We start from the raw sequence: 24,982 nt of genomic DNA on the forward strand, positions 1-24,982 counted from the left end.
GAAGGACGAGATAGAGCCATGTCCTGCAGCTTTGATAAAGCAAAAGCATTCCTGAACTGGCTGCTTTGTTATCTTGTCATGCCAAACACAATGGAAATGTTCTAAACCTACATAATGCATAGCTTGTTGTGACAGCATTACATCACTTGTTGGCTCTCCTTTTTTTCCTAACCCTATACAGTTACCTACTTTAATTTGATTTAATCTATTCATCATTATTTATTTGAAGTTGTTGACATGTATGGATACTCCATCCATCTTTAAACCATGTCTATACAATGCTGAACATATGCTGAACATAATCTAGTTTAAATTGATTGTGTCTCATAAAATGAACAGTTTAGCTTGAACAGTGACATCTAATAATCAAACTGTAAACACATTATTTTCATAGATTGGAGTCAAATTATTTTAATTATTATATTTCTTTGTTGTTTCTTTCTAAAATAGGGGACTATCTATGAAACTTATGTCTGGAATGGGGTCAACCATGCAGAGCAATGGGACCTTTTACAAGCAGCCAGGACAAGTCTGGAGGTGAACTTGTCAACCTTTAGGACCCTGCGGATGCCCAGTGACAATCACGTGATAGTGTTTGCCGCTTCCGCCTGCACTTAAGTGAATACTGGCTGCAACCTAACTTCACTAACAGACATGAAACTGGACGAGCGTGATGCTAATTGGTGATGTACTAGTTTAAGGTGAGGTCCTCTCGGGAAGTCAGCGGACATGGCTGCTGGGGTCTTACTCTTCGTTGCAGTGAACCTCGCTTGTTTATCTGTCAGTGGAAACTTGGTAAGGAAGAAACTAATAGTTACATTCATTATAGAAAAAGTCACCTGATCACCTCCGTATTTCCTGGAACATTTTTAATAAAAGTAAAGAAGAAACAGTTCTCCATTTCATCTGGGTTTTGAACTCGAGGCTGACCGATATAAAGTGTACAATCCTTTATAGTGCTAATATTATCCCATCATAGTGATAAATACCACCATATTTTACTTGAGTACAAAAAGCAATACCAGTGTACAAGTGCAATTCCTGCATTCAAAAGTGCCTACGTATTGGCATCAAATATATATATACTAGCTAGTACCAAAAGGAGACATTTCAGGATAATATATATAGCATACATCTGGATTGCATGGTCAATGTAAAGGGCTAATTTTAAATAATGTACTTAACCTACAATAATATACCATTGTTTATTGGTTGATTTTATATTTGGTATTAATAATCTAAATCTGCAAAGTAAGTCGTCACTAAAGCGTGAAAAGAAATGTAGTGGAGTAAAAAGTAGTACTTCCAAAATGTAGATGTGTATATAATACAATAAAATGGAACTACTATAGTAATATTATGTACACTTCAAGTGCCTCAACGTTTTACATTTGTACAGTACTACAGTAGTTACATTCCTTTACTGATTGAATGTAATAGAGATTACAGTGTTCAAGCTTCTAGAAACCATGGCATCTCTTGCAGGTCTCTGGAGAAAGATCATTCTCTATAGACCACAAAAACGACTGTTTCCTCAAAGATGGGAAGCCTTTTCAGTACATCTCAGGCAGTATTCACTACGCCAGAATCCCACGGTACTACTGGAAGGACCGCCTCGTAAAGATGTACATGACTGGACTCAATGCTATCCAAGTGTAAGTTCAAAACATTGCATATTTTGCATTAGGGATGCTCTTTTCTTTACAGGACATGTATTCTGCCTCCACACAGATATGTGCCCTGGAACTTCCATGAAGCAGTACAAGGGGTCCACAACTTCACAGGGGACCAAGATCTGGGGCACTTTTTGGATCTGGCCAATCAGACGGGTCTTCTGGTCATTCTGCGACCAGGACCGTACATCTGTGCAGAGTGGGAAATGGTGAGACATTGAGTTACAGTTATAGTAACAAGATTAGTTCATACAATCCCAGCCTACAGCACATAAGTGAAGAACGTGTCTTAAACCAAGAATTACAATGTGGAAATTGAGAAAATAACACTGGATATTACAGATTAAATCAAGAAATTTCCAAATGAAATGTTTACATTCTGTGACATGTAAGTTGAGATTTACAATCAAAGTGAGCATTACTGTTGTTGTTGAACAGTATTTGCTGCAGTCTTTCATTGATGTTTGGTCTTTCTACCCAGGGTGGATTGCCAGCGTGGCTACTTCAGAAACCAAGCATCATACTTCGCTCAGCTGACACAGGTATGACTACTGCTCCTACTGTATGTGTCTTTGGTTTAGTTTTTTTTTTAATACTATTATGCCATTGATTTGTTTTCCTCTGTTCCAGATTATATCCAAGCAGTCAGCAACTGGCTCGCTGTTCTTCTTCCCAAAATGAAGCCTTGGCTGTATATCAACGGGGGCAACATCATCACCGTCCAGGTAGAGCATGATGTAAGTTTGGGAAAAATGACTATTATAAAATTGGTTTTAATTATTCATCTTCTTGGCTACAGGTGGAGAATGAATATGGAAGTTACTTTGCTTGTGACTACAACTACATGCGTCACCTGCGGACTCTGTTCCGCCTCTTTCTGGGGGAAGACACAGTCTTGTTCACCACTGATGGAAACACAGACAAGGAAATGACGTGCGGGACTCTGGAGGGACTATATGCCACAGTGGACTTTGGCACAGGTTGGTATTGTATGAAAATTATTAACAAGAAAGCACCCTGTACTTTGTTATTTATACAGAGAGTTGCAATTTCTCCAAATTATCCCTTAATACAGACACCAACATAACTCAAGCCTTCAGCCGGCAAAGACAGTTTGAACCTCGAGGGCCCCTGGTTAGTCATATATTAATTCACTTTTCTTAAGAAGCAGTTATTACCGACTCCTTAAACCAAACATATGGTGGTAAAATGTTTTACATGATGTTATAGGTGAACTCTGAGTTCTACACTGGCTGGTTGGACCACTGGGGAGATCCGCATGCTGTGGTTGATGCTCAGAAGGTCAGCAGAGTGCTAGAAGAAATGCTAATCATGGGGGCCAACGTCAACATGTATGTCTCCCTGAACACTCGCAGACTCGCAAACATTTCCTGGCATTGCTCTAGATTTTCTTATCAACAAATCCCATGAATATAGAATATTGCCAGCTTTTTCTTTAGGACGCATCAACTGCCGGTTTGAGATGAAACTGCTCTTACAAGGTGAACAGCACCTGTTTACGTGATGAACAGTAAGTTTCCCCACTAAACAGCACATTCTTCCCCTCTCTTCTCAGGTACATGTTTGAAGGAGGCACTAACTTTGGCTACTGGAATGGTAAAGTCATTGGTTTCATCATTGGTACCTCAGTTGTAGATAAAGATAGACGCTCAGCTCATCGCACACTCGTTCCTTTAACTCCCCAAAGGTGCCGATCATGACACACGGTTCCGCTCAGTGGTGACTAGTTATGATTACGACGCCCCGCTGTCTGAGGCAGGAGACCCCACGGAGAAGCTGTTGGCCATCAGAGATGTCATTAAGCAGGTAGCATTGATTTAACTACCACCCACTGAGCCTGATGTCCTGATTACACTTGCTCGTATGTCTATGACATGATTAATGGGACACATGTTTCTCTACAGTTTAGAGATATTCCCTCTGGCCCCATGCCACCAGCAACTCCCAAGTTTGCCTATGGCTTTGTAACCCTGAAAAAGGTAAGATTATCTCAGCTTTTGAAGTATAAAGAGCCAGAGGTTTGACTGATGCCAATAAGGGACACTTTTTCAGGTTGGCGACATCAGCGGTCTGTTGAACACGCTCTCACCCCTCGGGCCGGTGAAATCCCAGTATCCTCTGACGTTTGAAGAGATGAAACAGGTATAGTGTGTCTGTCCAAAAGGCAACCACAGGGGAGGGGAACGTTGTTGTCGTGGAATTAATCCTTTTGAAACGTGGAGAACTTCTAGCCTGTTGTGTCTGCAACCTGTCATATCTATTGTGTTCAGTACTATGGATACATGCTTTATCGGACCACGTTGCCCCGGGACCTCTCGGAGCCTACGCCACTTATCTCGCCACTGAATGGGGTTCATGACCGTGCATATGTGTGCGTCAATGGGGTAAGCCTTCACAATGAACTGTTGTTGTCACACAAATCAGAGTTGTCATGTCAGGTATAGGGAAAACATCACAGGCATGATAGTTTCTAAAATGTCAGGTTGTGAAAATTCAAATTCTTCCTCAGTTATTTTTTTTAATGTCCATACTCATTGAGCGCGTCTGCGTGAACAGCTTTTCCAGGGTCTGTTGGAGAGAGACACTGTGCTGGTGATTAACGTGACTGGACAGCAGGGGGACACTGTGGACATCCTCGTTGAGAACATGGGCAGGGTGAACTTTGGCAGCAAGATCAACGACTACAAGGCAAGAGAACAAAGTCCAATCCTGTAGACAGTAAATTACTTCATTTTATACACACACAATCACATCTACAACTGCAAAGACATATATTCACATAAGAAAACTCATCTGTTCAATTACTTGTCCGATGGCAAAACTATGTATTATAACAAATATTGGCAAATCTTCTTTGGCTTTTTAAAAATGACCGTAAATATTGATAGAGCCATAGTTTCAGGGCCTGACAAACCACACACCCTGAAATGATTACAACAAATGAAGACTATTCCCATTGCTTGATTGCTACTGTGTGTATCCTGACCTACTCGCAAAGTATACGCTATAATTGAATGTATGTACTGTACCTCAGGGCCTCTTGAGCAACTTGATCCTGGGTAAAGATGTACTGTCTGACTGGACGATCTACCCTTTGGACATTGATGGAGCCATCGCGGGAGGATGGCCTCATTCAGACAGTCGAAAGTCGTTCCCCGTCCCTCAGAAAGACCCATCAGTTGGACCAGTCTTGTACATGGGGACCTTACAGCCCAATGGGCTGGCCTGGGACACCTTTCTCAAGCTCCATGAATGGACAAAGGTAATGTTAATTGTATTTTATCCGTTAATTCCTATGTGGGTTTACCTCATGATTTCAGGGGGTGGGGAATAATTGTAACCTCATCTTTTTTTTTTATATCAGGGTCAGATTTGGATTAATGGTATGAATCTGGGACGATACTGGCCAGCAAGGGGCCCTCAACAGACTCTTTATATCCCTGGACCCCTGCTCAGCACTACCCTACCCAACAACATCACAGTGCTTGAGCTGGAGAGGGCCCCAGCACACCTACGGGTTCTTTTCATGGACCGGCCTCAGCTCAATGTCATTGCTGAAAAGTCTTAACGGAGCTCACTGAGTTTTGTAGCACAACATTTTCCCAACATTCAGCTGAAATAATGTCACATGCCAATATCTGAGTAAAGCAAGTTTAACTGAAGCCACGTCGAAGCAGTCCTCTGAACAATTCACCCGACATGAGAAAATGGATTTTCCCAGCATTATTTCGGTGTCAACCTTATTCTTATTGTCTCATTTCATTTGTAGCCAATTCATAATCATAGCAATCCAATGTCAACCGCTTTAAAAAAAGCAGCCAATTAGTTAAACTGATTCAAATATGGTTTTGTCTTTAAAGGTTTAACATACACTGACACCTGTTGATTAAATAACATAACAATATTAGTTTTTTTTTTATTGCTTATTAACCATTTCCATTGTTGCAGATACTGTGAATAAATACATTTAATATGGTTTATTCTCCAAGTTGTCATTATCTGACATGATACAAATTATATTTCAGATCCATGTTTTGTGTTGAAAATGAAACTAGCACATTGGCAAGACAGCCATATTGGATCTATCAAGACTGCCCAATTTCACTTTAGTTTTAATGAGGTAGCTTCCTTTCAACCAAGATTTCCCACATGGAGTCAGACAAGAGAAATATATAAATCTATATATTGGTGTTAAGTCTTGCCTGGAAGAGTGTGGGTTTTTCGATGTGCTTGGACACAGCTAGGGGTGCAGAACGAATAATCCAGGTACTGAAATGGGATCTTCCCAAGCAGAGACTCTCCACACAACCAGCACCTCCTGGAGACGCACACAAAAAGCATTGTATTTCTGCATTAAAATAATAAAAAAGCATTTACATTATTCCCTGACCCCAAAGTCTTAAGTTACATTATGACTGCACTCAATGAGAGGATGACTCTTTGGGACTTACGTGACATTAGATAGGCCAACTCCTGTTGCAGCTACTTGCTCTGCTAACCTCCTCTCTGCTGCCAGAGCTCTCTTTAACAGAAAACAGTGAACATGTTCAAGATGTTTTAAAAAAACAAACATAACCTAATAGAGCTTAAATGCACATTAACTCACCTTTTCACGATCCGTCAGAGATGCAAACCTCTTCTTTTCCTCTGCATCCGACTCTCGTTTCCTCTTTTCCTCCCTCTGCTCTTTTTCTCGCTGTTTTCTTAATGCATTTTGCGCCCTTTTCTTCTCCGTCTTTTTGGCTTCAATCTCTGCCGTTAGGGGTCCAGGGATCTAGAAGTGCACAAGTGTAAACAATAAGTGCTGTGCTTGTATTTAATGACATACATGTAAAAGTTAGATTACAATCTTACCTGTGCCTTGATGTAGTCATATTTGTCAGGATTCTCGCCCATGTATTTACGAAAGACATTCCTTGTGTCTTTGTCAGGGCAGACAATATATGGCGTCTGTCTTTTGTTATCCCTGTAAAGGAATATTTCAGAGATAATGTTTAAGAGAGAGAATAGAATCGCTGCAAATTATCATTCTGAAATGTTGACCTTTACTACACTTGAATACATAATTTGTATACCTGCAGGCTGGGTCTGCTCCTGCATCCAGGAGAAACCTGACCACTGCCTTTTGTGCAGCAGCCGAGGCAACATGCAGCAAAGTGAACCCCGACGAGTCTATGGGCTGATTGAGGAGGATTAGAGGACTTGGGGCATCAGAAGGGTTGCTCTGCCACTGGTCCTGACTCTGTGACGTTTCTGCAGGTGGCTGAAGGAGTCCACGTAGAGCGTCCACATCCCCAACCTTACAGGCTGTGAACACTTCATCCCTCAGGCCATAACCTGACGACTCATCAACAATTCCTAGAGACACAGAAAGCTAAATAATAAGCATCTTAAACATTATATATCACAGGAAGTGAAGTTGCATGATTGAGTAACAGGTGCAACATAATGATCAATAGTGAGAAAGAAGCACTTCCTCACCTTCCAGTTGCTTCTTACTCTGTGCTTTCCTCTTCCTCTTGTGCTTTGATTGTGTCTCTTGAGGGGCATCTTCTGCTGGTGTAGCCTCTAGCACTTCTTCTTGATTGTCTGCTTCTGTGGGACTCAATTCTGTCGCACATGGATGGGACATTTCATAAATCTTGCACAACCTTTATGTGATAAATAAGCATTCCTTGGGGTTCTGTAATGTAGCTATAGCCACCTATGTGGCAACACCCTGGACCCGACCTACCCTCATTTTGCAGTTTGGATTCCTCCTCCTTTCTCCTCCTCCTTCTCCTGGGCCTAGAGGGATAGATTTCAAACTCCCTGAGGTCCAGAGTTCCTATGGTCATCTCCACCATCTCCAGCTGGATGTCTCCGCCTTCTTCACCAGAGCTATCATGGTTTTCATCTGCTGATGCCAAAAATAAAGAAAGTGGGCTGAAATACCAGAATTTACAGTAAATAAACGTAGTGTTGAACCAGCAATAATATGAACTCCTAAGTTTAGTCATTATATTTGACCCACATTGAGCTCAATATAATGTTAGCCCATAGTGTCCACACTGCATGATAACCTCTTAAGCTTACCTTTCTCTTGATCTGTATTTATTAGTGCTGCTGCTTTGACAGATTTTTTCCAGGCCTTCTTCGATGGAGCATAGATTGCAGACATGTCTGTGTCTTTCCCTGCAACAAGACATTTTGCACACAGTATTGATTATACCCTGGCTATACAACAATGATAACATGTCATTATTCCATGGATATATAATTCAGCTTACCGTAAACATGGACAGTGGAAAGCACCTCATGTGCCCTGCGTGCCTCCCGAAAGGTTGCCCTGCGTGTGGCAAAGGGAATTGTGTGGATCCTGGGATCTTTTCTGTCAAACGGAGCTGACTGGCCACCAAAAAGGATGCTTTTATTATAGCTGGGAGCTCGTACAAATATTGCAGAGGCTTCCTTTAAGTGCTCAGCCCAGCTGGCCAGAAGATCCTGAATCTCCTGCAAAACAGTATACAAGTGTTTTGAAAAACAAGCTACCTCGCCTTATAGTTGAATTGTTGAACATGTTTCACTTTGCATACCCCAACAGAAACCTATTTGGTACAAGAGAAACATGGATCATCTTTTGCCATGTGACAGTAGGTCGTAGCGAAATTAGTTTGTATTTGGTAACTACAAATTTGAAAAAGTACATCTAACTCATTGTAAAGGAAGAAATGACAATGAACTGAAACCTTGCCTTGACTAGCGCCGCCTCGTTGTGTCGCCTCAGAGCAGCTCCTGCGGACTTAGGAGTGTGACTGCGGTTCTGAGAGTCTTTGAGTCCTTGAGCCGTGCCGCGCTTCGCTCGCACCGTGTATCGGTGGAAGGTCTTGTGCTGAAGCACTTCTTTTCTGTAATTCAGCACATTGTGTCGGGCAGATGGCTTTTACAGGGTCGCCACACATTTGTATGGACAATATTTCTCTACATGACCGATTGCACTACCAGTGTATTCTTTATGCATTAAAGTAGTGCGATACAAAAATAGCTGTCAATAGTTACAGAGAATGTTTTCCATTATGTTCCAGAAAGTTATCCACAGAAGACTACTGTAATACTTATTATACAATATTTAATTCTTACTTATTCCATGACCAAACCAAAATACTGTTCCCTCACACTCACCCTTGAAATACAGCGCCAGCAAAGTGGCCTCCACCTGTCATGAGAACAACCCACACAGTCTTCTGACTTAAGGCTCTCAGGAAGGATCCTACTTCGAGCTCCTCGTCTGACTGAAATATTACAGGAACATGTAACAGAACGTAGAATAAAATACATGACATGTCCGTGAACATACACATCTCACACACACACACACACACACACACACACACACACACACACACACACACACACACACACACACACACACACACACACACACACACACACACACACACACACACACACACACACACACACACACACACACACACACACACACACACACACACACACACACACACACACACACACACACACACACACACACACACACACACACACACACACACACACACACAGCTGAGCCTCACCTGTCCCTGTAGAATGCAGCGGTACACAGATATATATTGGGCGGCTGAGTTCTGGAAAAACACCTTGTTGGAATGCCGGCCAGTAAATAAACTGCTTTCCACTGAGCTGTCATTATCAGTGCCAGTGACATTGCTGCTTGTTCCACCACTCTCACTCTCCGAGTCGTGGTCTTCTGAATCCGACTCCGAGCCCGAGATACTCGACATGTCTCCTGTGAAGCAATAAATGAAAATCAAAAACAAGTGTTACAAACTTTACAAATCTCTCGTGTTCAGTGTGCAGGACTCTGGGTTTCCTCACCGGCTCCAGTCTTCCTTTCAAACTCCTCAGCTGTGACGGGTGGCATCCCCGAAATCTTTAGTCTCAAGTTGAAGCGATGCCAGTCAAGCTTGTAGTGCTCCATCTGAAATGTAAAAGACAGCGTTTTACTCGACCCATGCTCGTGTACAGTCTTCAGCACATTAACAGATTTTATTTTATTAATAGAGCCACGTTTGAAGTTGTTTTGTCACCTGTTCCTCACGACTAACAAAGGTGCATCTGCAGGCTGAGCAGACCATCTTGTCTGACACCTCTCGAACCAGGCTGGACTCCCTCTGTCTGTCATTTTCTGAGGATTTGTCTTCCAACTCTATGAGGAAGGCTTTTATGGTCATCTTCAAATAGACAGAACATGACGGTATTTGCTACAGAAACCACAGCTACAATTCATACATACCGTCTGAGACTGGGTCAGTGTTTACAGCTTGCCCCGAGACGGGGTTTACTCCTCTCAGTCCGTGCAGAGCCTCATCGTTTGGGCACAAATGAAAGATGGAGCGGTACTCGACACCGGTCGTCATATTCTGGATCTCATTGGCCTGCCAAGTTAGGACATAAGAAACATAGAAGCCTACTGTAAGTTTTGATCGGAGTTATCCAACACAATACGTTATCGTTTCGGATATTGCCACAATAATTAACGCCTAGTCTGCAGTTAACAGCTTAGTCTAGCTCTTACAACATTGTTGTCACGAGCTGGCAACAGACTGCAAACCAATTGGACCCTTTTGTTAAAGCTAGCGTTATCTCAGCTGATGTAACATTCACTGCTCTTTGGACGCCACATGTAGCAGTGACGAATAGCCATTATCTTTAAATAAAAAGGTGTGCAGTCCATCGTTTTCTCAGACGTCATTTAGTATATTACAGCTAGTGTAAGTTACAATTAACTAACTTACAAATAGTAATCAACTTACCATACAAATATGTTTCGAAAAGCAGTGCTAACGTTGCATTACCTCGTTTCCGCATACTATATCTACGGAAGCCCGAAGGTGAAAATAACGCGTCAACGAGAGGGCGTCCACAGCAGTCTGTGTACTGCAAGGCGCAATGTAGAAGTACATTTACTTTGTAAGTAGGGGACAACTTTATCGTACTTTTACTCTTGAGTATTTCCATTACCCCACTACAATTCTGAACCAGATATTGTATACTGCATTACATTAAGTTGATCACTTTTAGCTATTTTACAGATTTTGATTATTATTTATTTTCTGGCCAATAAGACAGGGCACATTATGCACATATATTTTAACACTAACGATTCAGGCAAACCAACCAGGTGCATCAGTGACCCAATTATCCTTTTAGATGAAGGATATTCATATTTTTCAGTATTCAAGCCCCTTTTAATGCATTTACTTGGGTTGACAGTCACTGGGAGAGTTGAGTACCACCACTTGCTTTTTATTTATAACAAACCAAATATTCATATGCATATCCAAATATATATCCTGCTGGGCTATTAAATACAAGAGCTTCTGGGACAAGATCATTTTATTAGGTTAAACTGAAAATAGACAAAGATTTGTGAATATGAAATGCATTGAAAAATAAAACAAATACGCTTGTAATCTTTGAAAACAAACGTAACATTTTTGATTCACTTGGGTTTGCGTCGATGTCTCTTTGATTTGATAGTTGGTGCTTGGATCAAAGCTTGTGCTGTTGGCAAAGAAAGACAACCGATTACAAACTACTGTATTTAAAATCCAAGTTTATTATGCTCTAAGCTCCCCTTACCAGCCACAGTACGAGCCTTCATTTGTGCCAGATGCTCCTTCACCACCAGAATTTCAGCAGCAAGACTTCTAGCTTTGTTTGTGATGCTCTCACTCCTTTCCTGCAAATCATTCCTTTGTTTTCTGAAAGACAATAAGTATAGTGAAATAATTCTGAACGGGGCAACAAGTTTGGTTTATGCAAGGTTACACTCGCTCTCTATGCACGTAGCACAGCACAATAACCTGTCCACAGCGCCTTGTCCTTTCAGTTGTTCAGAAAAGTGCTTTTCCTCTTGCAGCAGATGACCCAGTTGCACCAATGCATCCAAAACGTCACCTTTTCCCATTATCAGATCCACTCTCCGCACAGTTTCTACTTCACTGCAAATGAGAATGGGACTCGTAAGACAAATAAGAATTGAAAAGTATTTCAGTCACAACTGTATGATATGATAGTCTATTATAGTAGTGTTTGGTCAACCTTGAGTGAAGCTACAAACTGTTGAGTAACAGGACACTAAGCAACATGGTTGATCATGTAAAAAGGAGCTATGGTCCGTTCGTTTAAGCATGAAACATTTCCAAAACATAATAAAATTGACATGCATCTGTGTCTTTACATTTGGTAAGCATGCTGCATTGTACCAGAGATAAGCACTAGAGCATGGGACTCACTCCTATCACACCAATTAGGCCACGGTTGTTCGTATGAACAAACTTAAATGTGTAATGTTTAACCTACATGCACCCATGGGCCAAACCAATTACTGCATAACGAAAAACTGAACATGAAAGCTAGAGTCAATAGTGTGTGTGTTATTTAAAGATGGAACAACGTTTTAATACCCATACGAATGACCATATGCAACAACGTCACAGAGAAGGCACAGATGGAGACAAAGCCGTGCTTCCACCCCCCCGCCCATTTTCATCCCAAGTTACTAAATCCAATACACCATAACCATACGCTAAATACGTGGACAAGAAAAGGTAAAAGTACCATTGACTTATCTCTTCTTCAATATGTAGTCTTCTTTGCTTGACCTCGGCCAGTTCATGAATGCGTTCTTCGATGGCATGCTGAAGCTCTTTGATCTGCTCTTGCAATTAAATGAGAGGGGAGTCACAGTGTTTCGTTACATACCGTAAATGAGTTTTCTGAGAAAGAGGGAACTAACACTAACACTCGCTATAATGTTGGCAAGTTGCCAAAGCTGCTCCTTTAGCTGTTACACGACTGTAATCTTCCTTGGTTCATTTGTAACTTTCACTTTAACGTATGTCGCTGTAGTCATGTACATCAAACAAATGTAACGATAAATGAGCTACGTTATCATTAACCTGTGCAAGTTACGTAGCTCACAGTCAACAAACATTTGCAACAACCTACCGTAGAATCACAATGCTGTGACTGAAATGTATGACCAAAAAAAGCGGGCATGATGTCATTGGCTACGTAAGTGATTCCTAAAATCTCTGCCACTATTTATAGACCTGTGGAACCTGTCTTTCTACTTTACTCACTTCATATCGAGTACTTCCGGATAAAATGACAGAGCCCGGATAGCTCAGTCGGTAGAGCATCAGACTTTTAATCTGAGGGTCCAGGGTTCAAGTCCCTGTTCGGGCGGTAATTTTTTCTTTTTATAACCTATTCAGAATGATGATATGTTATTAACTGGTGTGTTTTTGCAATAGCAATTTATCATCTGAAATTAGCAGCGCAGCATAGCACGTAAATGTTAGGGAGCTTAGCTTCAGTAGAGAGAACAGCTCTCCAGTAGACGTTAAGATACCCAAAGCCTAAAATTGCCCAAAAACCTGTGCCAAACATTAAACCATTTAATTTTAAGCTAGTCATTGAAGTGGAGCTGTAATTACCCACAGGGAGACCTTGCATTACCCTACTGTTGGAGTTGTATTTATGAAAGAATCAATCTAATATGGGGATTAAACTCACTCACAAACAAATAACAGTAACCTAGTAATTTAGCTGATATAATCATGGGTATTATCTCTGGACAGTGATTTGGAACACCTATAAAGCGTAGGTCTTTGTGCAGGTAAAATAGCAACACTGAAGACATATCTGACTGGCAAAGATGGAGCAGATTATCCTTTTGTGCCTGGTTTCCACCTTTCTATCGGCCGTTCATGCTCAGGTAAATATTCATGGGACTGCGATTTTAACAAGTTCAACAGCAGACTGCAACAGAATTGGAAACAACTTTGTCCGTCTTTTTGCAGAAATTTTTGTTCAGCCCAAAATGGGGTCCTGTTGGTTATAAAGGTAAATGCAATTTGGATTTGATCTTAATGTTTATCTGGATAGCAGTAAAAAACGACTTGCTGATTAAAAGCTTCTTTTTTTTAAAGAACGGGAAGAGAATGATAGGACAGCAATGGATGAAATCATTAAAGCTAATGAGTTCCAAGGTAAGTTTCACACAATGTACTTGAATTCTTTTGCAGTTTACACAATAAATGAGCTCCTGTTGTCAAGTCTAGAATTATTACACTTTCACTGATGTTTGTCTCAGCAACCCGAATTATAGACGGCACTACCAGTCTCAGAGAGGGAGACATTGCTGTTTCTTCTGGACGGCGCTCCAAAGTCTGCTTTGCTCGTAGCTGCCTTTGGAATAAGTCAGTGGATGGACACGTCTATGTCGCATATAGGCTCTCACCTGATTACTGTATGCTATTTAACTTTTCTACATGTAAACACATGTAACACATTGCAGTCTGATACATTTGTTTTATCTGATGATTTATAAATGTTCTGTTCCATACCACTCTGTCTATACAAATATACAGCTGAAATGGAGACAAAGCTCATAAAGAAAGGGATGGAAAGTGTAGAGAAAGGTACCTGTGTGCGATTTGTTCCTTGGACTCACCAACGAGACTACGTCGACATCCAGCCAAAGTCCGGGTGAGAGTCTTTGCTTGGAAAGTCTTTATTTTGCAAAATTAAGCAAAAAAAATGTTCTGTGAACTATAAGCTATAACCTTCAGTTAATATGGACTTCCCTGTTCTACGGTGCAGCACTAAACTCACTCCTTGAAGTTGATCAAATTGTGTGTGTGTGTGTGTGTGTGTTAATCCAGCTGTTGGTCCTACCTTGGTGCGCGTGGTGGAAGACAGACCGTGTCTCTTCAGAGTCCTGACTGCCTCCGTGTTGGAGTGATCTCCCATGAGTTCATGCATGCCCTGGGCTTTGTGCACGAGCAATCTCGCTTTGACCGGGACAACTATGTCACCATCATGTGGCCAAACATTTGGAGGGGTAATTTCAAAGAGGGCAGAAAGAGGGAGGGGGGGCGCTGGGGAATGAGATCTCCACAAATGGTAAAGTTAAGAACAATTGTGATCAACTGTATTTCTATAACAATTTTAAAAAACAAAATGAGGAATTGACATCGACAACAAAAAAAGATATCCAAATGAATGCTCACAAATATGAATTATGAAATATTTAACAACTTTCAACAGATCGGTTGAGGAACTTTGAGAAATTCAAGACTGACAGTCTGGACCTACCATATGACTATGGCTCAATCATGCACTTTGGGATGTAAGTAATAATTTGATGTAGCTCACTCAATATTATATTCCACTGTGGTGTATGTATTATGATGTAACACATGATATGTTTAGGTATGCCTACTCTCAGGACGGGCAGCCAACCATCATTCCAAAGAACAACCAAAACAGCAAGGACATCAGGCTGGGCAAGGGATCAGCTCTCAGCCGCATCGACAAGATGAAAATCAACAAGCTTTATAAATGTGGTTAGTAACAAACATCCTGAACTAACCTCAAGTAACTATTTCAGAGCCAATATTCATTTTGCAAAATGGACATATGATACCAACCATGTCATTTTTTTCTGTCTCTCTCTCTCCACAGGTGGCAAGGATGATTACTAACCGAACTGAGAGTTGAAACAGTAATTTGCTCAAAGCTCATACAATAAAACAATTCTAAATCATAGACCACTTCAATAAATATTAATTCAAGCTTTGCATTGGCATTTAACCTGTGCATGCAGTCGTGTGTGTTGAAACGAGACATGTCGCTGATGTTTAGAAGGCTGAGAAAGTGAGCGGGGGTGTAAACTATTGTTTTAGTATAGAGAGAGATAGTCATCCAAATGTCCATAAAATAATATATAGTATACAGCATGTCATTTCATGAATCAGTAACAGATGAATGTGAAGAAAATGTAATTCTACTTGCATTTGTAATACTGCAGTAAAATAAACTTTTTGAAAGCATAAAGCATGAGTCATGTGAAAAGGATCAAATGGAAGTGCATTTTAGTTTGAGGAAGACTGGAAAACAGATGCCTGGATTAATAAAGAACCAATTTGTGGGTTTCCAAGACACAAATACTTGAAACCACGCACTCTTAACTCAGATCCAGATATATTATAGTACCATAATGTTCTGCAGTGACGTATGATAAACGTCTCAGTCACTGCCTTTCGAATTGGCCACCTTGATTAAAAAAGAAACACTATTTGGAGATGGATAAGGGTTTGTTCTTATATATTTACCCAAAATGATTGTTGTCAAGACCGTTATCAAGTGATAGTTTATCGCTAAATCACTAGTTGCTGGTACAGTCAGACACAAATTGCTGGTCTGTTGGACTGGGTGGACAGTTATTCTCTGGATAGCAACTGCTGAGTTCAGTTGTAGCACATCCAACAGCAAAACACCTTTAAAGTATCTTCATTTCTGAAAGTGCTGAATCGTACATGCACTAAGTACAGAAGTACAGGGCACGAGTCAAGGTCAGCATCAGGACCACCTTTTAAGGATCAGCAGTGGACTTGAGTAAATTACACACACTGGATGATAAGGGGTCTTAATCATGCTTCATCACAGAACATTTGCCCAATCAGTACAGAGCAGAGGAGGAGAAGTGCCTATATAGATTCAGTGGAGGGGAGGAGTTCATTTAGCGCTCGCATCGGAAGACTGCAGACTGAAACTGGTCCACCAGTCTGAAACACAATAATGCATTCTACCATGATCCTTCTGGGTGCTTTGTTTGGCTTGCTGAGCCAGGCGTACACTCTACCCGTTAAGGTCAGTACTAGGTTTTAGAGCAAAAAAACCCTTTTAATCTCATCATGCTTTGCAACCAGAATGTACTATAATGCACCTTTGCATTACAGAATTCTACTGGAGTGCATGAGGGAAAAGTGAGGTTGAAAAGGAAATACTCAGGTGAGCTCTTTTGAAAAAGTTTTACATTCACGGTCATAGTAAATATAAATAATAACACTCTACATATTAGAAAACCGAGTAAGACTGTAAGATCTGTCTGTTTTTGTGTTCAGATGAAATTACAGACCGCGATGACATGAATGCAATGGATCAAATCCTGGAAGTCAACAGGAGTAAGTAAGCTGTGTATTGGGTAAAAGTTGTTTGGTACACCCTGGACTAATTCAATGCAATCTTTTCCCATCAGGATTGCGAGCCCCCCGAGGACTTTCCTTCAGAGACGGAGATATTGCCAGCTCATATGTACGGAGTGCCATAACCTGCCCAGGCAATGCCTGTCTGTGGCCAAAATCAGTTGATGGATTTGTTTATGTTCCCTTCATGCTCTCTCCAATATATGGTACGAATACACAGATCTAAAGAGGTGTTGAAAAGGCATTGGGAGTTCAAATCTTTCTGTTTAACTTTGGGTTTTTTTTTTTTTTTTTGCGGTAGACGACATGGACAGAATCACCATAGAAACTGGGATGCAAGACATTGCCTCTGGAACATGTGTTAAATTTGTTCCACGGACTCATGAAGCCAGCTTCCTCGACGTTCAGCCCAGATATGGGTGAGCACAACTGCTACGTGTGGCTTTTTCAAACGTGTATATGATTCTTACGTAGAGTGTGAGATGATGACACGTTTTGTTTTTTTGATTATGTACCCCAAGCTGTTGGTCGTTTCTGGGGCAGACTGGAGGAAGTCAGGTCCTGTCACTGCAATCTCCTGGGTGCATGTGGTCAGGAGTGGCTGCCCACGAGTTCATGCACGCCCTGGGCTTTGTACATGAGCAGTCTCGCTCGGACCGAGACCAGTACGTCTCAATTGTATGGAGAAACATCATGACAGGTTTGGATGAATGATAACCTCAACATTATGTTGTTACATTCATAAAGTCTCCTCTTTATCTACTTATTCATTTTCTTGGATCTTTTATCTTTTGACAGACCACATTCATAACTTCAGGAAACAGGTGACAAACAATCTCAATAGTCCATATGACTACAACTCTGTCATGCATTATGGAAGGTGAGCTGGTCTTTGAGGCAATGTAGTTATTGATTTGTGCATGTTTTGCTGCAGGGCATCGCAATATCATATACTTTATGTGTCCTTCATACAGATATGCCTTCTCTGAAGATGGTGGACCAACAATAATCCCCAGACCAGATCCTTACATTCCCATTGGCCAGCGAGATGGACCCAGTAACCTAGATCTTCATAAAATAAATGTCCTATATAACTGTGGTAGGTAAACTCACACATATTCTGACCGAAAGAAAACATTTCTTCCATTCAAAATGATTGATTGCATTTTCTCTCTACTCCCAACTCCAGGTGTCAATGAGTAACTGGATCCAGAGCGTTACATTCTGTAATATTCTGTTGTCAGATGTGTGAAGTGGTTCAATGTAACTTCTGGCCTTGAGTAGATAAGATGGGCAATATTACTTTCTAGCAATTACATTTTTCTATAATTTAATTATTATCATAATTATCAGTCTATACTTTTAGACTGCCTGTAGTCAGCTCTGAAGACAATCTACTAACCTGTGATAAAGATATGGATGAATAAAAGGAGCAATTAAGAATTGAAAGCTGCTTTTCTCTGACATATCAGCACTGTGATGTGCCTGCTGCTGCCAATTAGATCACTGCATCTGATCTTTAAATCCATGTGTTCCGTTGTCTGCCTCTTTCCCAGCATCTGCTTACCTAAAATAAAGAAAGTGCAACTGTCATGGAGTAAATGTCTGTTTTAGACATCTTTGGTCACTTCTCTTCTGTTCTCAATAAAGTTGTAGTGGAAGAGAAAAAAAAAGAAAATCAAAGATACACTAGCAGGAATAGACAGTGAGCAGTCTGATGCTAATGGTATGCATACCTTAGTGCAACAAATGTGAGAAAAACATTTTATTTTAGAAAACATGGTATTTTTAACTCCTGTGTGATATAACATTACATAATAACATATACCATTAGCTAAATGAACATTCAGTTAGATTCTCTTTGAAATAGTGCACATCAACATGGTCAATATGCTTGTTTTCATATGGTTTAATAAACCAGTACATTTCCTACTGAGTTTTAACAGTATACTAGCATTTAATGTTTTTATTTAGAAATTCCTCAAGGTAAAATATTTTGTACATTTCAATTTCCAGTACATTGCAATCTAAAAAAGAAATCCTTGTAACTATTATTCCCCAACAATGTTTTAGTAGTTTGCTATGTTATTAGATACACAGAGTCAAATAGGAAATATGGATATGACTCTTTAAGAGGCTGAAATTAGTTAAAGGAACTACAAGAGTATATTTAGGATGAAAGTAGCTTAATTGCTTATTATAGTCATGTGAATCCACCAGAGCTGCTCAGGAAGGGGAGGCAGTCGTTGCTGCAGCGCACACACACTCGCGCGCACACACAGGCGGCTGTAGCTAGCTGCTGGTTAGCACCGCGGCATAAAAACCTAGCATTGTAATATATTCAGCGGCACTAAAAAAAAAAAATGAGCGAAAACGACAAAGGTTACGCCGAGCGGGTACGTATGAAGACTTCCTGCCGTTTCGTTAATAACACGTCGCGTGGAACTGGTCACGTTAACAGTCTCCACATTGTGTGAACTTACGCTAGCTCACGAGCTCGTGGATCGACATCAGCTAGGCCTCAGACCACGCGTTACAATGCCAACCAAGCTAGTAAAATCCCAACCTGCGGGTTTGAGAGGGGTTCAATGTTACTCGTTCAGCATTAATAATTTGTAACCACGGATTTAACGTTACGTTGGCAAATGGCGTTATATAAGCAGTCGGACGCGTGAGCTGAATATCTTGACTAGCTAACGTTAATTATACAATGTGCAGGAATTGTAACGTCAAGGAATAATATGTTATATATTCTTCATCTCAAACTTGAATTGTGGGTTCACTCTCATTTCCGGCAGTATAAATATCTGTAAATCCAAATACATTTGAACCGTCTTCGACGAAAACAAACGGCCTCAAGATGTCTTCCTATTCGTTTGCATTAACTCGCACGTTCAGCTCTCGTCCAGTTGCAGTTGCATAATAATTGTCTTCATTTAATGTTTTAGTTAAAGTAAAGTAAATGGTCAATACGAGGTCACAATGTTGCGTTATGTGTTTTGTGTGTTTAACTGAAGCAGTTTATCTTGCAAGAAAATGTATGTTTACTGTGTTACTCCCAAGATGTCTGTCATATGTCTGTGCTGATGACGCAAGTTAACACATTTGCTTTGCAGAAGCATCTTGAGGTCGTTAGGGCTAACTTAAACCGAAATGTATTTATTTATTTGTGTTAAAGGAAATCACTGTTGGTGGGGTTTGATGTTTAGGAGGTATTATGCACATTCAGTGGTTTGATGTACACTTGATGTCTTGGAGTCCAGGTTAACGTTAAGAAATATGAGATAATCACAGCACACATTAATCTACAGGACAATGTTTGTTCTGTTTTGCTTGTTTGACTTAAAATCAAAACACCAAGATGCCTCTTAGAGTTCTGAATGAAAGTGGCCGATATGACTTGTGAGTAAACATAGAACCACTGCATGTGAAATATGTCTTTAACTTTACATTAAACGATTGTATTGTGTGATCTTAAACATTTCCATGCTTGTCACGAGATATAATAACACTAAGTTGAATGAGGGTGCCATTTTAATTGGAGTCCTATATTCTTCATCCTTTTCTTTTTCATAAAGGTGAAGAAGAAAGTGCGGAAGAAGTCCACTTAATTTTCAATAATATGAAGCTGTGATGTGTGAAGCTGAAATTGTTGAATGCATGCTAAAACAGGAGGAGGGAAGAAGTATGGGCAATGTGTGAGAGATGGGGGAAGTAAGAAGAAGTAAAACAATTGAAGAAAGAAGAATAATGTGAAGTAATGAAGTTACAGAAATGAAGTTAAGGAAGTAATCTGGATAAGGCCACAGCGCTAAGTAATTTTCTGGTCTGTTTGTCAAATGCGTGCATGTTTTTATTATTAAATACAACCAACAGTTTTAATCATTGCAATTTTTACACAACTGACAAATTCCTGTTATTTCACCATGTTGCCAATATAATTATATTGATTAATGTAATCCTGTTGATGTCATATTATCCACGACAACTAAATTACATTTACCAGCATTCCTAATCCACTATCCTAAATTCTGTATTTTTCACACAGGATAGTCTTAATTATTGCATAGAATGATTTAGGCACATTTCTCAGTTTGTCCTCTCATTGATGCTGATAAGAGGTGTGTTGGTGTGTGTGGTTCGTTCAGGAGTCTCGCTCTGCATCCCGGAGTGTGAGTCCAAGGGGCTCTGGGAAGTCGGCAAGTCGCTCCCCAGCCCGGTCACCTGCCCGTTCTAAAGAAGGCTCCCGCTCTAAGTCTCGGTCTCAGTCCAGGTCAAAATCAGGGTCAGTGACTTTTTTTCTTTTTTTTTTACGCACTCCACATGCATCTCTGTATCCTCTCTCTATGTCCATTTGATAAATTTGATCAAAACAGTAGATGCATGTCTGTCTTTTAAAGCAGCTGTAGGGAAATTAGATATGAATAACCACAGAACCAGTATGAATGTTGGAAGTGATTCTATCTACATAGGTCTCACTCCCATCGTGGCTCAAGGAGACACTATAGCCGATCTCGCTCCCGCTCAAGGTCCTATCGCCGCCGATCTCACAGTAGGTCCTACAGTGGAGAGCGCCGGCGCAGGAGTCATAGCCGCTCACCGATGTCCAACCGCCGCAGACATTGTGGCAATCGCGTAAGTGCTCAATATACCTTTTTTAAAGTCAGCGTTGTGCTCTTTTTGCATACTGTCTGACTATATTCATCTTGAATTCTAAACACGACTATGTATTAATTAAAGAAAGAAAAGAAACTCTAAAGGAGTTTAAAGAACTCCTCAGAATCTTAATATCTTTAAAATTGCAGGCTAATCCAGACCCAAACGGTTGCGTGGGAGTGTTTGGTCTGAGCTTGTACACCACAGAGAGGGATCTGAGGGACGTCTTCTCTAAATACGGCCCCCTGGCGGATGTCTCTATTGTGTATGACCAGCAGTCGAGGCGCTCTCGGGGCTTTGCTTTCGTCTACTTCGAGACCAAAGATGACGCTAATGAGGTATAAGAACATGAGTTGGCGAAAAGTCCCCTGGCTAACCTGTTCCTGGAAATATCTTCTGGGTTTAAAGAGGCAAATATGTTTGTTCACGGTCAGGCAAAGGAACGAGCTAATGGCATGGAGCTGGATGGTCGTAGGATCAGGGTGGACTTCTCCATTACGAAAAGACCTCACACACCAACCCCTGGAATCTACATGGGTCGGCCCACATAGTAAGGCATCTTAGTGTTTGTGTGGATTGATTTTATATATATATATATACATATATACACACACACACACACACACACACACACACACACACACACTTTTATTTACCAGTTAAGATATTGAGATCAGCCATCTCAAGGTACAAATATTTACAGAAAGACAAAGAATATTGTAAAGGTTTATATTGTGCCATATTGGAAGTGTATCATCAGAGGTGAGTAATCACTTCCTCAAGAACTGCATGTGACATGCCATAAACAAAATTAATTAATCTAAATCAAAGTTACAAAATAGACACAGACTACTGCCCATACAACCATATTTATAGAACTTCCGGCTGTATTGTTAGTTTGCTAAAACTACCAGATGCAGAGCTCGGTCAGGAAGAAATAACAGATTATGTGAAAAACGAGCACTTTAAATTTAGTTTATAAAAATTAAAATACACATTAGAATAACCTGAATGTACAATCTGACACTGAGTACCTGTCTTTTTAAATTTAAATGATATTGTATAGATAAAATATAAGTAGGAAATGGAATCTTATCTTTGCATTGTCTTCTGTATAGTGGTGGTGGTGGTGGCGGCGGCGGCAGCGGCAGCAGCAGTGGCGGCGGTGGAGGAGGAGGAGGAGGAGGCGGGGGTGGTGGCGGCGGCAGTAGCAGCAGCGGTGGAGGTGGCGGGAGTGGTCCAAGTGGTCCTCGCCGCAATTCTCGGGACTATGACCGTGGATACGACCGCGGGTACGACCGTGGATATGATAGAGGTGGCTGTGATCGCTATGATGACAGGGACCACTACAGATCATACAGGTGAATGTCAGGTTTTGAAAGATGGTCCCTCAGAATGACAATAGGAAATTAATTGTGTTTTTTTATTTTTTTTAATATATATATATATATATATATATATATATATATATATATATATATATATATATATATATATATATATATATATATTTTTTTTTTTTTCTACACCCTCTTAAAATGTCTTAATTTCTTGTTCATTTTGTCTTGTTCCAGAAGGCGCTCTCCGTCCCCTTACTACAGAGGGGCATACAGGTCTCGTTCCAGATCGCGATCCTATTCTCCTCGTGAGTCCTTTTTATTAAATGATCCACTCTTTTATTCAGGCATTAAACGGGTTGCAATGGGTCTAATCACTTTTTTGTTTCACAGGTCGCTATTGAACGTTGCTGTGAAGCCCGTCCAACTCCCACACAGGAACAAGAAATGTTTCTGAGTGGAATGACTGATTTCAGTATCCATCTTCTTTCTTAAGGGGATCTTCATACTTCTATTTGCTAACGTATATGAACAGTAAATGTATACTGGGATCAGTTTCTAAGCCGTGTCATTTGACATGACTAAGCTCTCCCCTCATGTTTCTAATTTTAAATGTAAAGGCAACAACTGCCATGAAAAATATATTAATGTTCTTATTAATGTATTTTTTGTATACAAGATCGAGTGAACGTTCATCTTTGAACAGATTAAAAGGACTCTTTTTTTTTTTTTTTTCACTTTGACTCATTTGACTCGTCCTTTCTTACAGCTTTTACTACACACCTGGAACGTTTTGTCACAGCATCTTGTTTGGTTGTGACACTCGGTGGCATAAACACCTGGCAAAGTTCCTGCTACAATAGGGGTCTCCAGAACCACATTTTTCCATGATTGCACGCATTAGACGACTACATATTCCATATCTTTGAATCTTTGCATGCATCTCAAATGATTTCAATAAGTCAAGTAATAATGAAGGGAAATGTAATGGCATTTTCTTCTAATTTTCAGACTAATACTCCTCGATCAGAAACTGTAAATCTGTTTTACTAAATGTCACTGCGTATCAGTAAGGGAATGCCCAAGTTAAAACTATATGTGGGTTCATTTATTGTCCCTTTTTTTATAGTCATTGATTATAGTTATTAGGAAGAGTAATCCATAAGTAAATGCAGCTAAACAAGTTAATTTCACCAAGTACAGTGTTTAAACTGCGGTCTCACGTCTACCCCTACTGGTCACACAGTGTACATGATACACTGACGGACTTGTTGACATCTCAGTTTATTGTAGTCTCTTGCTATAGTTAAAGGGTCTATTCAAAATAGTCATTAAAAGAAATATAATTTTTTATATAGTTTCATTTGTCCATGTGTTGAAATATTCAGACATTCTGCCACAACATAGAGGTGAATGGATTGTATTTGCGGCGCTCACAGTGAGCTAACACTAAAAGTCTGATATCTGCATTTTAAAATGAAAGAGGTATCCTGTAGTACACTAATGCACTAAGATGCCGTTCCAAGTCTCAATTATTCTTTTTCTGTTGTACTTTATAAGGTTTTAGCATATGTTTTGCATGTAACTTTCCTCCTGAAATACAGGCAAGGAAAGAAAGGTAACTGATAGTTCTGTTCAGTTTTGAGAACAGTTATTGTGTGCAATATGTGACTAAAGCCAGTAAATAGCTACTTTACATATTATATTGCACAACGAAGGAATGGACCTTTGAGACAGTCTAGCTATTAAAAGGAATGTGTAAACCGTTATTGCACCATGTTTTATCTCTCGGGATACCATAGTACAACCAGAAACATGTCAGGAAGATGTACACTGTAATATTAATTCCATTTCAATCCTAGTTATGGTGCTGTTCGGATTGTTCTTTTATCCAATCCACCCCCTCTTTTTTTTTAAACCATGTTTATGAATGTAACTGTTCTAGCAATTATTTTATTAATTGACATTTATGTCCTATGTTGTGGTTATCAGCATTGATTGATTAGAATGGGAGTTTTTTTCTGTTAAGACAGGAAAAGGTAGTTACATCATTAACACATGAAATGTAACACAGGGGTATGACAGAGGTCACACCTTTGAAACAGCATCAGCTCATTTCTTTCCCTCTAGTACCTTATGTCTAGACTACAGGTGTGCTATTTGTTTTGGTCAGCTGGTCGCTTTGTGTTATCGAATGTCACATCCTCTTCAGTTCTGGTTAATTTTCCTTTCTGGG

General features: G+C 40.2%; 5 protein-coding genes and 1 non-coding gene across 13 annotated transcripts; 5 read left to right on the forward strand and 1 right to left on the reverse strand.

Moving 5' to 3' along the window:
- The first annotated feature begins 615 nt into the window (after positions 1-615).
- On the forward strand, positions 616-5,670 carry glb1l (galactosidase, beta 1-like). 2 transcript variants are annotated; one of them, XM_034561095.1, is made up of 16 exons: positions 616-795; positions 1,486-1,655; positions 1,732-1,882; positions 2,155-2,215; positions 2,304-2,398; positions 2,473-2,653; positions 2,749-2,807; positions 2,904-3,025; positions 3,250-3,290; positions 3,382-3,500; positions 3,599-3,673; positions 3,747-3,836; positions 3,965-4,078; positions 4,251-4,382; positions 4,729-4,956; positions 5,059-5,670. In XM_034561095.1, the coding sequence occupies exons 1-16, from the start codon at positions 730-732 to the stop codon at positions 5,260-5,262; spliced, it is 1,908 nt and encodes a 635-aa protein (XP_034416986.1). In that variant the 5' UTR covers positions 616-729; the 3' UTR covers positions 5,263-5,670. The 2 variants fall into 2 exon arrangements, with proteins under 2 accessions (XP_034416986.1, XP_034416988.1); XM_034561097.1 differs by having other exon boundaries at positions 632-701.
- Positions 1,946-10,618, reverse strand: ankzf1 (ankyrin repeat and zinc finger peptidyl tRNA hydrolase 1). Of its 5 annotated transcripts, none has more exons than XR_004611770.1 (17): positions 10,508-10,618; positions 9,988-10,129; positions 9,782-9,900; positions 9,570-9,672; positions 9,269-9,480; positions 8,856-8,965; positions 8,428-8,581; positions 7,964-8,186; positions 7,770-7,868; positions 7,429-7,590; positions 7,176-7,304; positions 6,770-7,052; positions 6,549-6,660; positions 6,301-6,468; positions 6,146-6,216; positions 4,724-6,012; positions 1,946-4,403 (listed from the first exon to the last, which is right to left on the reverse strand). XR_004611770.1 is itself a non-coding variant. In XM_034561094.1 (16 exons), exons 1-16 carry the CDS (start codon positions 10,508-10,510, stop codon positions 5,886-5,888), a joined length of 2,220 nt encoding a protein of 739 aa, XP_034416985.1. In that variant the 5' UTR covers positions 10,511-10,618; the 3' UTR covers positions 4,409-5,885. The 5 variants fall into 5 exon arrangements, 1 of the variants encoding a protein (XP_034416985.1); XR_004611769.1 differs by having other exon boundaries at positions 1,946-4,375; positions 7,429-7,593; XR_004611768.1 differs by having other exon boundaries at positions 7,429-7,593.
- A 1,644-nt stretch (positions 10,619-12,262) lies between these two features.
- LOC117750347 (low choriolytic enzyme) lies at positions 12,263-15,473 on the forward strand. Its single transcript, XM_034561520.1, has 10 exons — positions 12,263-12,307; positions 13,381-13,479; positions 13,565-13,607; positions 13,694-13,753; positions 13,858-14,013; positions 14,135-14,252; positions 14,429-14,607; positions 14,814-14,895; positions 14,979-15,112; positions 15,231-15,473. Exons 2-10 carry the CDS (start codon positions 13,420-13,422, stop codon positions 15,248-15,250), a joined length of 852 nt encoding a protein of 283 aa, XP_034417411.1. The 5' UTR covers positions 12,263-12,307; positions 13,381-13,419; the 3' UTR covers positions 15,251-15,473.
- Positions 12,875-12,947, forward strand: trnak-uuu. Its single transcript has one exon. It is a non-coding gene; the product is annotated as a tRNA-Lys (tRNA).
- Positions 15,474-16,306: 833 nt separating the features above from the next.
- On the forward strand, positions 16,307-17,860 carry LOC117750348 (high choriolytic enzyme 2). Its single transcript, XM_034561521.1, has 8 exons — positions 16,307-16,418; positions 16,508-16,559; positions 16,673-16,732; positions 16,807-16,959; positions 17,055-17,172; positions 17,275-17,453; positions 17,552-17,633; positions 17,728-17,860. The coding sequence occupies exons 1-8, from the start codon at positions 16,347-16,349 to the stop codon at positions 17,858-17,860; spliced, it is 849 nt and encodes a 282-aa protein (XP_034417412.1). The 5' UTR covers positions 16,307-16,346.
- Positions 17,861-18,988: 1,128 nt separating this feature from the next.
- Positions 18,989-23,480, forward strand: tra2b (transformer 2 beta homolog). 3 transcript variants are annotated; one of them, XM_034562048.1, is made up of 8 exons: positions 18,989-19,149; positions 20,902-21,038; positions 21,226-21,388; positions 21,559-21,747; positions 21,844-21,959; positions 22,528-22,770; positions 22,987-23,054; positions 23,140-23,480. In XM_034562048.1, the coding sequence occupies exons 1-8, from the start codon at positions 19,117-19,119 to the stop codon at positions 23,148-23,150; spliced, it is 960 nt and encodes a 319-aa protein (XP_034417939.1). In that variant the 5' UTR covers positions 18,989-19,116; the 3' UTR covers positions 23,151-23,480. The 3 variants fall into 3 exon arrangements, with proteins under 3 accessions (XP_034417939.1, XP_034417937.1, XP_034417940.1); XM_034562046.1 differs by having other exon boundaries at positions 18,990-19,149; positions 22,984-23,054; XM_034562049.1 differs by having other exon boundaries at positions 19,016-19,149; positions 20,332-21,038.
- Positions 23,481-24,982: the final 1,502 nt, after the last annotated feature.

Source organism: Cyclopterus lumpus, chromosome 21 (genome assembly GCF_009769545.1).
Source record: "Cyclopterus lumpus isolate fCycLum1 chromosome 21, fCycLum1.pri, whole genome shotgun sequence".
In the NCBI taxonomy this organism is placed as follows: Eukaryota; Metazoa; Chordata; class Actinopteri; order Perciformes; family Cyclopteridae; genus Cyclopterus; species Cyclopterus lumpus.

What these genes read in the sequence shown, in the direction of transcription:
- glb1l (XM_034561095.1), top strand. Translation starts at nt 730, where the DNA reads ATGGCTGCTGGGGTCTTACTCTTCGTTGCAGTGAACCTCGCTTGTTTA. An exon ending in CACAGTGGACTTTGGCACAG is followed by an intron (nt 2,654 to 2,748) that starts GTTGGTATTGTA and finishes CCCTTAATACAG; the next exon opens with ACACCAACATAACTCAAGCC. An exon ending in AGCTCCATGAATGGACAAAG is followed by an intron (nt 4,957 to 5,058) that starts GTAATGTTAATT and finishes TTTTTATATCAG; the next exon opens with GGTCAGATTTGGATTAATGG.
- ankzf1 (XM_034561094.1), bottom strand. An exon ending in TTGTTAGTCGTGAGGAACAG is followed by an intron (nt 9,673 to 9,781) that starts GTGACAAAACAA and finishes TTTACATTTCAG; the next exon opens with ATGGAGCACTACAAGCTTGA. An exon ending in GCTGCATTCTACAGGGACAG is followed by an intron (nt 8,966 to 9,268) that starts GTGAGGCTCAGC and finishes GTAATATTTCAG; the next exon opens with TCAGACGAGGAGCTCGAAGT.
- LOC117750347 (XM_034561520.1), top strand. Translation starts at nt 13,420, where the DNA reads ATGGAGCAGATTATCCTTTTGTGCCTGGTTTCCACCTTTCTATCGGCC. An exon ending in GACATCCAGCCAAAGTCCGG is followed by an intron (nt 14,253 to 14,428) that starts GTGAGAGTCTTT and finishes GTGTTAATCCAG; the next exon opens with CTGTTGGTCCTACCTTGGTG. An exon ending in GTGGCCAAACATTTGGAGGG is followed by an intron (nt 14,608 to 14,813) that starts GTAATTTCAAAG and finishes AACTTTCAACAG; the next exon opens with ATCGGTTGAGGAACTTTGAG.
- LOC117750348 (XM_034561521.1), top strand. Translation starts at nt 16,347, where the DNA reads ATGCATTCTACCATGATCCTTCTGGGTGCTTTGTTTGGCTTGCTGAGC. An exon ending in CGTACACTCTACCCGTTAAG is followed by an intron (nt 16,419 to 16,507) that starts GTCAGTACTAGG and finishes TTTGCATTACAG; the next exon opens with AATTCTACTGGAGTGCATGA. An exon ending in TCTGTCATGCATTATGGAAG is followed by an intron (nt 17,634 to 17,727) that starts GTGAGCTGGTCT and finishes TCCTTCATACAG; the next exon opens with ATATGCCTTCTCTGAAGATG.
- tra2b (XM_034562046.1), top strand. Translation starts at nt 19,117, where the DNA reads ATGAGCGAAAACGACAAAGGTTACGCCGAGCGG. An exon ending in ACAAAGGTTACGCCGAGCGG is followed by an intron (nt 19,150 to 20,901) that starts GTACGTATGAAG and finishes TGGTTCGTTCAG; the next exon opens with GAGTCTCGCTCTGCATCCCG. An exon ending in CCAAAGATGACGCTAATGAG is followed by an intron (nt 21,748 to 21,843) that starts GTATAAGAACAT and finishes GTTCACGGTCAG; the next exon opens with GCAAAGGAACGAGCTAATGG.